This window comes from Paramormyrops kingsleyae, chromosome 8, assembly GCF_048594095.1.
Source record: "Paramormyrops kingsleyae isolate MSU_618 chromosome 8, PKINGS_0.4, whole genome shotgun sequence".
Classification (NCBI taxonomy): domain Eukaryota; kingdom Metazoa; phylum Chordata; class Actinopteri; order Osteoglossiformes; family Mormyridae; genus Paramormyrops; species Paramormyrops kingsleyae.
Window position 1 is genome coordinate 26,533,300 of NC_132804.1, and position 12,585 is coordinate 26,545,884.

The 12,585-nt window shown below is 41.6% G+C and overlaps 1 protein-coding gene and 1 long non-coding RNA gene across 2 annotated transcripts; both read right to left on the reverse strand.

The window, feature by feature from the left end:
• Positions 1 to 442: 442 nt before the first annotated feature.
• isy1 (ISY1 splicing factor homolog) lies at positions 443 to 6,609 on the reverse strand. The gene is made up of 11 exons (XM_023799548.2): positions 6,486 to 6,609; positions 5,922 to 5,944; positions 5,606 to 5,657; positions 4,808 to 4,873; positions 3,481 to 3,523; positions 3,271 to 3,383; positions 2,102 to 2,219; positions 1,836 to 1,958; positions 1,259 to 1,374; positions 1,031 to 1,120; positions 443 to 851 (listed from the first exon to the last, which is right to left on the reverse strand). The coding sequence occupies exons 1-11, from the start codon at positions 6,486 to 6,488 to the stop codon at positions 744 to 746; spliced, it is 855 nt and encodes a 284-aa protein (XP_023655316.1). The 5' UTR covers positions 6,489 to 6,609; the 3' UTR covers positions 443 to 743.
• Positions 6,610 to 7,559: 950 nt separating this feature from the next.
• Positions 7,560 to 10,705, reverse strand: LOC111837558 (uncharacterized). The gene is made up of 3 exons (XR_002836674.2): positions 9,653 to 10,705; positions 9,074 to 9,227; positions 7,560 to 8,332 (listed from the first exon to the last, which is right to left on the reverse strand). It is a non-coding gene; the product is annotated as an uncharacterized lncRNA (long non-coding RNA).
• Positions 10,706 to 12,585: the final 1,880 nt, after the last annotated feature.

Sequence of the window (12,585 nt, forward strand, 5' to 3'; positions counted from 1 at the left end):
CCGGGCGTAAAGGGGGTGTTGGAGTAGCTGTACAGTAGAAAATCAGATTTGAACGCCACAGACTAAGGCTTGTCCTGCACTAAATGGCATTCAGGAATGAAGAAACTCAAATTACCTCTAAATCCAGGATTTTGGCTTAATCCGAGTCCGCGAAACCAGCTCTGGGTCCCAATAAAGACAAATTCTGCCAAGCAATTATCCGATTTAAGGTGCTCCACGTAAATGACAATACATTTTTGTTCTTACCAAGACCAGATTCTTACACAACAGAACACGTTACTAAAACGTGATGTCCGCCATTACAGGCTTAGTCAAGCTGACCACCCTCTAAAAGAGCCCGAAAAAATCATGACATTCACGTCCAACCATGTAGAAATGAACAGGTCAGTCATCTGCACAATGGAAGGTGCCTGCAGCAGATCAAGAACACACAAAAGCACTGTTGTGATTGACCAAGGGCTTTACTTACATTAAAGGGAGGACGGACAACTATTCTGTTAATGTAAACAAAAAAATTACAAAACTTACTTTGTAGAAAATAGTTTACTGACAAACACAGTGATATAAAAATCCAAAAGCAGTTATTTACATTTGTTTCAGTGACACACAAACAAGGCTTATGAGGACCTGTGTGATGATTAGCATCAATAAGCCCTGATCCACCCAGGTCCAGCTGTGGAGAATGACAGACATCTCCTGGATCTTAGGCCTGACGTCTTTGGGGATGCAGTGACCTCCGGGCCCTATAGCCCAAGCAGAGTCTTGGCCTCCTCACTCTGAGCCATCAGCGTCTCACTGGCATATTTCTGCAGCAGCTCCATCTTCTTCCTTCTGACCAGCGCTTCCTCAATCTAAAAATGGAAGGAAGAAAAACGCAAAGGCCTATATTACCACATATTCAACAACGCCATGGCTTTAAACACCAATGCAGTTACAATTTTCAGCAGACACTTCTCCAAAACAGCCTCTCTAGGTCTTAGAGGTGCAGCTTGCTTGCTGTGTATCACAGCCAGTCCTGCTTGGTTTCTACCTCTTTCTGTGAAGGTACAGGGACATGGGCGATGAAGGCCTGCGATCCTTCCTCTCCCTCCATGCTTTCCTTCATCTCATCATCGGAATTCTTATTATGAAGAAAAAGAAAAAAGTAGTAATGAACCAAGCATTCAGGCTGATGCTGAGATGCTCATATGCACAATCAAGTCAGACAGCATTAAGTTTAATTTCGCCATATGTGGTTTTAACAGAGAATTGATGATACCTCTTCCCTCACAGCATAGATGTTCTCCTCCTCCTCATCCTCCTTTACCCCACCTCCTCCTCCCTCCAGACGGGCTTCTTTCTCTGCTTTCCATTTTTCAACAGCCTTTGCTATGACTGGGACAGCAAGCGCAGACAGACATGTGACATTTATGCGCAGACATTTGCATTAATGATGCCCTGTGATTCATTCAGACGCTACACCCCAATACGTTTTATATTTTATTTAATAGACACTTTTATTCAACAATAAAAATAGTAGTCATACAGTCCCTGGAGAATCTGGGGGTTAAGGGCCTCACTCAAGGGCCCAACAGTGAAATCACTGTTGACCCCGGGATTTGAACTAGCAACCTTTCAATCACAGACACAACCATCCTCACCTGCTGAGCCACACGCTACCTCCCTATTGTAATATTACAACACGCAGCAGTGGAGTTCATTCAGTCATATGGCTCTCTTAACCACAAACTGATTCACAGATTTGATTCGGCGCTGGCAAGCAGTTCATGTGCTTGTTAGTTATCATTAAAGAGGAAGTTTAACTCAGAAATGTGAGGTTAAGCGAAGGAAGGTACCTTGTTTCTCATACTCCTGCTCCAGAGGGACCAAAACACCGTCGTCTTCATCTCGGTAGCCATAGTATTCAGCGTCTATCTCCTTCATGAGCTCAGCTCGAGTTTTTCTTGGAGGTGGTATTGCTAAATATAGGAGGCATCGTTATATAATTATATAGGGTAATTATTATATTTATACATTTCTCATGTTTGACACTTGGTCTCTGTTAGAATGATGCCGGTTGAAAGCCAAAGCAGAGAACATGAAGTGGCGAAGCGGCGCTTACGCTCTTTCTCGAAGAGCTCTCGCACACCGGGCAGATCCTTAGCCGCTCCAAAGTACTTATACCCTCTGTTTCCTGGGACCTCCTTTCCCTCGTGGTCCAGCATCCTTGGTCCTATTCTCTGAAAGCCAATTTTAAAACATCTGATTAGTGTTTTCTGAGGTATGGACGGTCTGACAAATGCAGTTTCTTACCAACTGGACCCTACTTGCCTGAAGATAATGTCTTCATGTTTCATTCACTCCAATTTCCCATATTACTCATAGACTACATTACGGATGAAATCCGATGCATCAACATAACCCTCTGACGTGGATAAAAATGAATAACCACGTACATTTCTGAGTGCATGGTTTGAATGATATTTAACTTTAAACATTCAAATGAATAATTTTCATCAACATCAAAGAGCCAAAATCCAAGCATTTAAGTTGTGTCTCTCTCAGTAAATTATCAATGGCATGGTTATTATTTAAATACATCCATCCATCCATCCACCCATCCATCCCTTAAGCCATTATAGTGTACAGGGCTGTGCAGGAGGCCTAGAGCCTATCCCAGAAAGCATGGGCCGCAAGGCTGGCAAACACTCTGGACAGGATGCCAGTCAATTACAGGAAACACACACGCAAATGCTCACACAACGCAGGCAATTTAGAGATGTTACTGCAGCCAGCTGTGTGGCTCTGGACTGTGGGAGGAAACCCACACAAAGAAACAACTGCAAACTAAAACTGTGTGAGGAGGCTAACTCATGCCTTACAGTGAACCTGAACTGAGCACAGGCAGACCTCGACTATTCAGAGCTTATGCCTAAAGCCACGGCAGGATTGTTCCTGATGCACAGGTGACACCAGGCTGTCCTCCGCGGGGTCGAAGGTGAAAGTGCCCAAGCAGTCCATACATAAATATTCATGTTTTGTTTTTTTTTAAAAAATACGCAATACATTTAGAATAAATTATTATTACACACTGATATGAATAACAAACCACATTTTCAAATTTATCCTTACACAGAATTCCCCGCTTGGATCAATAAAGTTACTTACTGAATGAATTACTTTCATTGTTCAAATAGCTTTCTGACCAGTAGGGGGTGCTATTGCACCCCTGGAAAAACACCAGTGACTCAATATTTAAAAAAAAACACACCAGCCAGACATTCGCCCTACCCCATAGTCCGGGCCTCCGAGCTCCTTGATGCGGACCTCCCAGTGTCCCTTTTCTCGAAGCAGCTTGTTGATCTCGTCATTAAGGTCTCGGATCTTAAATTCGCCGAGACCGGCTAAGAGTGGCAAGACAAATATCTATTAAACCTCGGTGCTTCCATTATAGTGACATTTTCCCCACACAAACATTGGCTGCTTTCTGAAGGCACTTACCATTTTGAATCTGTGCAACTTTCTTAGAAATTTCACTGATGATCTTAAAAAAAAAAAACAGAAAAAAAAAAACAAATTTAAAATGTATACATAATGCCAGGAACATATTACACAAGTCAAAGAGCATAACATTTTAAATATGGTGCCAAAAACTGGGAGAAACAGCAGCACCTAATGGTGACACACTTTATGTCCCCCCCCCCAGTCCGACTACCCATGTCTAACTGCTCTGTACATTGTAATTCATCTGTTATGTGGTACATTTATTTACCATTTTACTGTTCTTATACAAGTAGGAAAAAGTTTGCCATCTGTAGACAGACAGTTGGGTAAAATAAACATCAACTGAGAATGATTTCTTCCATCAGCTAAACAATGTGTGGCTGATTTCCATGTGAGGATATGAATAATTATTCAACAGAAAATCTTTGATCATTCCATTCTTGGCAGTTATAAATTCAGTAACTACTTCATTAGGTACATCTATTTACAGTATCAAGTACAGCGTGTAGCTCAGCAAGTTAGGCCTTTGTGCCTGTCATCAGATGGTCGCTGGTTTGAAACCCATCCTTAGCAGAGTAGCCACATCTCTTTTGGGTCCTTGAGCAATGCCTTTAACCCTCTGAAAAATGCACCGGGATGCTGGATGGACAGTTCCACTCTCACCCCTATGTGTGTGTATGTCTTAAGGAGGAGAGTGAAATTGGATAAGGTTAATTTTGCCTGTCACCAGAAGTATTTTTAGCATAAATGTTTTCTATATTCAGAGTAGCCATTCTGTATACCAGTTGTACAGAGTTATTTCTGCACTGGTAACATTCCTGACACCTTTAATGAGTCTGGCCATTGTCTTCTGACCTCTAATTAATGAGGCTTGTGTATTCAGCCACAAACTGCCCCTACCGGATGCTTTTTTCCGCCACCACTCTGTATAAACTCTAAACGCTGCAGCGCATGACAATCGCAGGATGCTGGCTGTTTCTCAGATATTGGATCCACCTTGTCTGGCACCATCAATCACACCATGCATCCAATCAATTACATCACACATCTTAGCTGTTTCAGCTGTTGACAGTCTCAGAACCTTGCGACCATGTTTATATACAATGTGTATGACTGTTGATAAAAGTGATGCACCTAATAAAACGGCCACATCCATTTTTATATTTATATTAATTTATATTTTTATATATATATATATATATATATATATATATATTTTATATTTCTTAGTAAAGAGGGCAACATTAAGGTATATGTACATTAAACAGAAGAAAAGAAACACAGGTATATACATTTAATATACATGACATGAAAAATGTCCTACCTGTCGTCTCCACTTCTCTGCTTTGGGTAACTCGTTGCACTCCGAAGCAAGAAAGGGTCTCCTTTCCTAAAAGCAAATGGAAAATAAAATATCAGTTTAAACAGAAATAACTAAATAAACCAAATCAGCAAAAAAGGTATAAACCACTCAGAGCACTTTCGAAAATTTCTATACACCAATCTACAAGCTTTACAAAGCAAATGAGGTATTTTTCTATAAAACCCGAATGGAACCATTCAAATGAAATGTTAGAGAAAGCTATTCCAGAAAGTGCTTAAGACCTTAAATAACAAATTTAACCTTTGAAACAATGTTGCAGAATTATCCTGTAATATTAATATGCTCAAAAAGGATCACAGTGAGCAGGCAGCACACGGCAGGAGACACGCTGAGCAGGACGACAGGGGGGCACAGGGTGCACACACACAAACATACAATCACAGCCTACAGGGAACTCAGAAGTTTTTGGACTGTAGAAGGAACCCAGAACATCTGGAGGAATCTCAAGCAAACAGTGCGAGAACATGCAAGCTCCACACACCCAGAGTGGGAGTGAAAATCACAATCCCAGGCCAGGAGGGGGAGGGCCGTAGTGCTACCTAGTCAGCCACCTCGTCACACAACTATTACGCTTAACATGCTTTATTCATCTACATGAAAAGCAGAGCCTTTTACTCGGTTACACATTTGTTATCATATATGAGGCCATGCAATGTGTTGTTCGCTATACACATGCACATTATTGCACAAACGTAGTGTAATGACGATTATGAGCGGATTCATATATTTCACGCATACCTTGACTTTCCCCTCCTCCAACTGGGCCTGACGAAATCGGGCCAAGGCCGTCCTGTCAGCAGAAGAAAAAAAAAATCGAACTTTATACTGAAAATCCCCATAAACTCAGCCCTACTTAATGTTTCGATAGAAATTAAAAATGCATCAGAATTGACATTAAATGAGTTTACAGTATACTATGTTACATGTCACCTCTGAAATCACAATAATATTTAGTCACACGTTTCAATAGTTTAACAAAAATGTAAGTTGAAAAAGAACAGACAAAAACTGCATAAAGTTCAAAGCGATAAGAGTAGTTTAGAAATTAACTCACATGGCCTTTTCTGCATTTCGGGCCTGTTTTTAAAGAAAAAAACATTTTGTGACTCAAAAGGTGAGATTAAGTAATACAAACAACACCATTATGGTTTAACATTCAGCATCGTTTCTGAGTGTTTGAGCAGTGTTATTTTGTTTCGATGTTAAGTGATAATAGAATTCAAACGTCGGAAAAGCATTATGTATAATATGACTACTCCAAACTTAACATAATGCAGATGTAACGTCACGTTAATGAACATTAAAACGCTAACCCGGAGCCAGTGTCTTCATGTCGAACGTTAGCAAAGCTAATGCAGCATTAACTCTTCTGGAATTTACCATATGTATTACTAGAATGTTTAAATATTACGAATACCGATATTTGAAAATTTCTGATTTTGATATTCATACTGCATTACGGTTATAGTTCTTAATATGAAACCGTGACAATCTAGTTAGCGAACTACAACCCATAGCAAATATCATATTTAAGCACGGGACATTTACTTATTATTTAGTGTGACTTAAATACATCCCAGTATGATTATTAAAGTACAGTATATATCTCAAACTATACCATATTTGCAGCTTATTATCCACGCCTTTCTCGCACTTAGTTTTCTCCCACCACACACGATTACAAAAATTCCGGAAGTTGTCACCAGAATGTCAGAGTTGAAGGGTGAAAGGTGAAATAAATACGTAAAATGGCTGGTCACGTGTGTAGCTAACGCTGTGGTCTGCAAACGGGTATTAACGATGCTGATGTTATACACTTCTAGAATACATGAGCCGTGAGTGCAGTTGTTAAATCCAATAAAATAAATTTTGCAATAAAACCGGTTCACAAACTTAAGTTGTTTTACATTCTCGGTGTGGGCTTTAAGCCACCTATTTACTTATGTGGCGCAACGAATCACATGTTTTATATTTAACCTTGAGTCCAATCCGATTATTTTGAATTATGTTATTTCTTGGCACAAGTTTAGCCCTCATTATTACTTCTTTTTTTCATTCGGAAAAAATTCCCGATCGGCTACTTGAAGAGTATTCAGCAAGAGGACCTTGTTTCCTGCGGTCTGTTTTCATACAGATTATAACTCGTGTAGTGGCAGTCTGAATCTGATTTATATTATAGAGTTTTCCAATGCATTTTTACCCAGTGCCTACATTTGAAACGTAATTGTGGGTGTGGCGTAAGAATGCTACATTAAAATAGTGAATATTGCGCAGCCACTGCCGTTAAGTTACTAAGTGGTGGTGCTGTTTTTAATGTTCACATACCACTTGTCAGCGAAGGCTTATAATTTAAGATTTTGCTTCTATATAGTGCTGTTGTTTTTAATTTGGTTGGGGAAAAATTATTTCTCCTATTGCACATTACAGTTGCCCTTCTACTTGAAAATATATGTACTGCATATATGTGTATACATCATTATATTATATCTGTATATTAACTCATTTAAGACTGTAGGTGCAAGACTGTACTTAGGCTCAATTTATGTTGATATGTCAGGCTTTAATATTAAAAGGCAAGAATCATAAGAACAAAAAAGTCATGTAGATGTTGATCATAAATCGATGTATGGTTTTCATGTTGAGGATAATAATGCCATTCCTTCCTAGATAAAATAATCTAAATAATCCAGATTGTTTTTTTATTAAATTAAGGAAATTTATACATTTATGTGAAAAAGGGCCTTGAATCCTCAACATCTTCTTTGAAGGAGTTTCAAGCAAAAGTACTGTAACTGTCATTCAGGCAGATGGCGTGAGCCCCTCCCTCTTCTCCTTGCAGGGAACCTGAGTCTGAAACCTGCCGCTCAGGGGCTACTTGTCTGGTAAATTCAGTCCAGCCTTCACATGTCATGTTTGGATGGAAGTGTGCAAGGGAACAGCCCATTAAACAACAGTGGGTTGGAAATATTCTGATTCCCAGTGTAAATTAAGTTATTTTCGCTTAGTACCTGGCTCTTGAGAAAGTAAAATGAATTATGACAACTTCTAGCTTTTCACTTGGAGCAAATTAAATAACGTTCTTTCTAGAACAGACACAGGCTGTCTTGGCACCTGTGTCTCTCTAGGTGTCTTTTTTCCCCTCCTTTGCTCTCCTGTGCACGAGTCGGTCTTTTGCCTATAGTGACGGTGTAGCCCTTTATTTTGCCTGACGATGACAGGCCCATTGTCAGTTCTCACTGTCCGTCTTGCCATCTGCTGACAGCACAGTTTAGAAGCTTGGCAGGGATTCCAATTCCAGTTATTCAGCGGAGAAACCCAATCTGAGTCACACAGGCCATGCTCGGGTCCAGAGCTCTGGCGGCGCTCTGCCACAGTCCAGCGTTCTTCATTGTGCCATAGGTCTCGTACATATGGGCCTGAATCTTGATATGAATTCTGAGAATGATGCATTCCTTTGGCTTAGTCCTAAAAAAAGAAAGCTGATAGGTAATGCTTTGCAGTCATGCATTAATTGGACCCGCACTGACCAACCATAGTGATCTTTCTCCCATAATATCTGTATCTTAACACACAATATTCCCAGTTGTATGCAGCAATAGCATAAGCAGACTGCATAGACTGCTCAGTAGACACATAATAGTTCATCTCTGTTAGCTGCTTCTAAACAGCAACAGTCTCATATGTATCAGGAGCCTCAAGGAAATTTATTTGAAAAATTTTGAAACCAAATACGCTGTGACCCAGTACTGGATGAACAGCTATGGGGGGAAGGGGGTCAGTGAAATCAAATACCCCTGAATTTCATAATGCCCAAGGCTACAACCACTGAAACGTATGGAAGTAGAAAAGATATATCTGTATGGTGAAATAATGAGTTTGGCCTGTAGAAAACAGTATCTAGCGTGGTCGAGCCAGATATAAATCCTGTTCTGCATTTGATTGGCTTATAATTTAATTAGGTGCACCCCTAATAAATACTTATGGAGGGAAAAATACTTACCACAATTTTTAACCATTGCCTGTGGAGTTATATTTATGAAACCAGCGTTGATTAGTAATTGGGCAAACATCAACCCTCACAATCAAATTTTGATTGTGTTTTTGTGGGAAAGGGTAAACGCCTGACTGGGGTAAGCTGATTACCCATCCACTTGACCTACATCGTACCTCAGGCGCCCATGAATAATTTATCCACGATGCACTTACTGTATATGGGGCGTTCTTAGCTGTGTTCTCCTCATAAGAGAAAGTGTTGAGAGGTTAGGGACACGGTGTGTCCATCATCTTGATCAGACAATGCTTTTCTGTCAAGAGGCAGGGAGGTAGGTATCTGCCCCCACAGGGTGCATAAGGTTCCATCCTGCAAATTTAATGAGGAAGCCATTTCCCTTTGTAGGACACAAAGTTAACAAAAGCTTTTGTGCACTACAGTGCCTAATTATTATTACTTCATTAACTTTTACCATCATGAGATGTTTTAAGTGAACATAGGCCTATGTTAAAACAAAAACACAAACAGCTCCATTTCAGTTGTACAATGTATTTACTGCTGCACACATAGTGTGCATCGTTTGAATACTTTAACCTGTACAGACAGATTTCCCCCTCAGTTTGAAATTACATAAATATTATTATAAGCATATAACCAAAGAAAAAAAGCTCATAATGCTATATAGTTGCTTACAGTATACAGTAGGCCTAACTACTAAATCATAATTATGCACAGTGGGGAAATTTTTATTTTAAGCAATAATACAGTTAGACATGCCAATTAACTTCACCTACTTTACTTGTCCCATATCCATGATAAATCGTAGATGCAATTATAACCGTGGACATAATTATAATCAACGTGCTTATTCATGACCGGTCTTTGGAGGGTGTCTTAATAGCAGACTACAGAAATCAAATCAATATTTTACTGAAATCAAAGCTAACCCCGAATAAGCGGAAAGGTTTAAGCCCGGCGAGTGGCGATGCCTGTGCGATTGTCACAGGATTTCATTCGGTGCTATGTTTTCGCAGACGCCGGACTTGGTGGTCCCAGTCCCCCAGTCAGGCTGAAATTACCCGCAGGTGAACCGCGTCCGCGCATGTCTGCGACGCGCAAATCCGGCTGCAACTAGAACTAGGAGGATGAATCTCCGCTTACCATTGCCTGCACTAATAACGGGATTCAGATGAATAAGATCGCTCATACAGCGAGAGACAGGAAGAGTAAAACATTCCTAAATAATACCGTCGGTCAAAAACGTGCTATTTATGCTAGCAATTTAAGGTAATGATATTATAAGAAGCTCAGGATTCATGTGGAAATCTGCCACGGATAAAATAGGTCAAGGACTATATTCGCAATGTGATGCTATTGAATGCGCTACTGTTCGGAAATGAACTAGAAACGCGGGACTTTTGATGTATCCGCCCCATCTGAATTTATACTAAGCCAAATTTCTCTAGGTTTTTCGCATTTGAATCTTAATTCTTAACCGTCGGACCCTACTGTGTTCCTCCAGTAAAATCGCGAAATAATGATTCCCTGGCACAATCATAGATTCTTTGAATAAGTGCTACAGTTGCCTTGTGTTTTACGCGAAGTCAAGTATGAATCTCTTTTCAACAAAGATAAATACATCAAATATGTCACGATACTTAATCTTTGTTTTGTGCTCCTAAACCCAGTCAGTCAGTTCAAGGAAATGCCAGTGACTTTCTATTGCCTGAATGACCGTATAATATGAGCTCAATTCTGCTTTCAGACTGCAATCACAGCAGGACGCACACCCTGGAGTCCTGTCTGGACTGTGGCGGGTGGCTCGTGTCGACGTGACCGTTGGCGGGCTTCTCCTCGACGGTGGCCCCCGCCCCCCACTTCCCCTCCACCTCCCGGCGGAGAGCCTGGAGCTGCTTGCTGACCCAGGCTGCCTCGGCGCTCTTCTCCCGCAATGCCTTCCTGGCTCCCTCCAGCTCTCGACTCAGCTGGAGCACTTCGTGTTGCCTCTGGCTGCGTTCCTCCTCCAGTGAGACCATCCGCCGCTGCAGGAAGGCCACTGTGCCCTGGGCAGCCTGTAGCTGAGATGGACATGCACACTCGCTCGAATTTTATGCTTCCTTTTATACTCTGCAACGTGCAAAAAAACGTGACTAACATCTGAAAACCCAGACCTATAAGCAAACGAATTCCAGTCTTTCTAGGGAGAGGTAAATTGATCTCATGGATCTTCAGAGCTGAGATAAAAGACGAGTTACTCACCTGAATTTTAAGGTCCACTGAAGAGTGCTTGAGCTCTTCAAACTGCTCCACCTTAGATTTGCATTCTGTCAGTACTTCAATGAGAGAATCATTGGACATCTTCTCAAGTTCTTGGATTTTATAGGCATGGCTCTCATTCCTCTTCCTCTCTGAGTTCAGCTCATACTCCAGCTCTCTTATCCTCTCTGTTGAGTCCGTCAGTTTGGAGCTCAGGTGTTTAATCTCTGCCTGGTGAGATTCTTGCTGCATCTGGACGTCGCGTAGCTCCTTTAGCAATGTGACTGGCAATCGTGTATCCTGCTTAGCACCTTTAATATTTCCATCACAATCTACTGGACAGATTTTCACAAGCTTCTGTCGTTCTTTTTCCTTGTCAATTCCACACTCACTTGGAGAGCAGGAGTTCTCACCCACCCAAGTTTCCTCCACTTGCATTTTGTCAAATTCTGTTTTGAAAAATCTGTTAGCTGAAGCACTGCGTGGGCACTCCGAATGATCTGCCTTTGAGCCATTTAGTTGCAACAAATCATCATAGGTGCCCTCGGACATTAAGGTCTGCACCAAGCTGGCACCTGACTGAGTTCCCGTGTGACCTGAAATTTCCGCTACCTCAATCCTCTTCCTCCCAGGAGACAGTGGGGGCTGTGTCTCCGTGGTCTGCCCCTTGACTTTCAGCGCCCCATCTGCTGGTCCCCTTTTGAGCTCAGACCCTCCATTTGCGTGCTCATCATTTTCATCCAGTTCGCTGATGGATTCCAGAGGGGATGTGTGGTGAGCTGTGCTGTTGAGGCTCTCATCCTGCAGTGGTGACTCCAGGCCCCCCCGGAGAGCCGACTCCATGGCTTCAGCTCCTGATCTCGCCGCTCTCAGTAGAGATTCCTCTGCTGAAGATGGGCTCATTGAGCCGATGCTGTACTTACCCTCCATCTCCCCTCCACCTTTCTCTGATATGCCCCGCCCCCCCTCTTGCTCTGTGTGCTGTTCAGCATCTTCAAACATCACCAGAGTCTTGGCAGAAATCATCTGTGTGGAATCTACATATCAAAAGTAACTTGTAACTAACAAAGTCCACCTGTAGGATACCTGCATATTTATTGAGAATAATTTTTTTCTGATTTGGAAACACTCAAGTATTCATAGACCATTGCACAAATTGCTCCTTCCCTGGAATGTACATTTAGACCTTCATTTTCCTGCACAATCGTACAGAAGATGCAACTACATGCATCTTTTATTTTGATCAAGCATCAATCCTTCAGCCCTGAAAAAGCCGCTATCTTACCTGAAGGAAGCTCCATACCGGAGTCAGAGAGCATATCCAATACTTGGGCTTCTCTCTGTCCAGCCCCTGGTAACTGCCTGCCTCAGTTTAAGAGCACTCTACCTTTGTTGATGACCAGGTGATCACGGCTTCAGTTACAGCAGACAGGTTCAGTGGTGTTGGGTAATCCTGCCCTCACGTTTCTCC

Excerpts from the sequence above, each read along its gene's own strand:
- isy1 (XM_023799548.2), bottom strand. Across the intron at positions 2,220-3,270 it reads TCGGAGGCCCGGACTATGGG|AGAATAGGACCAAGGATGCT; the intron begins GTAGGGCGAATG and ends ATTGGCTTTCAG. Across the intron at positions 1,375-1,835 it reads GCAGGAGTATGAGAAACAAG|TCATAGCAAAGGCTGTTGAA; the intron begins GTACCTTCCTTC and ends TTGCTGTCCCAG.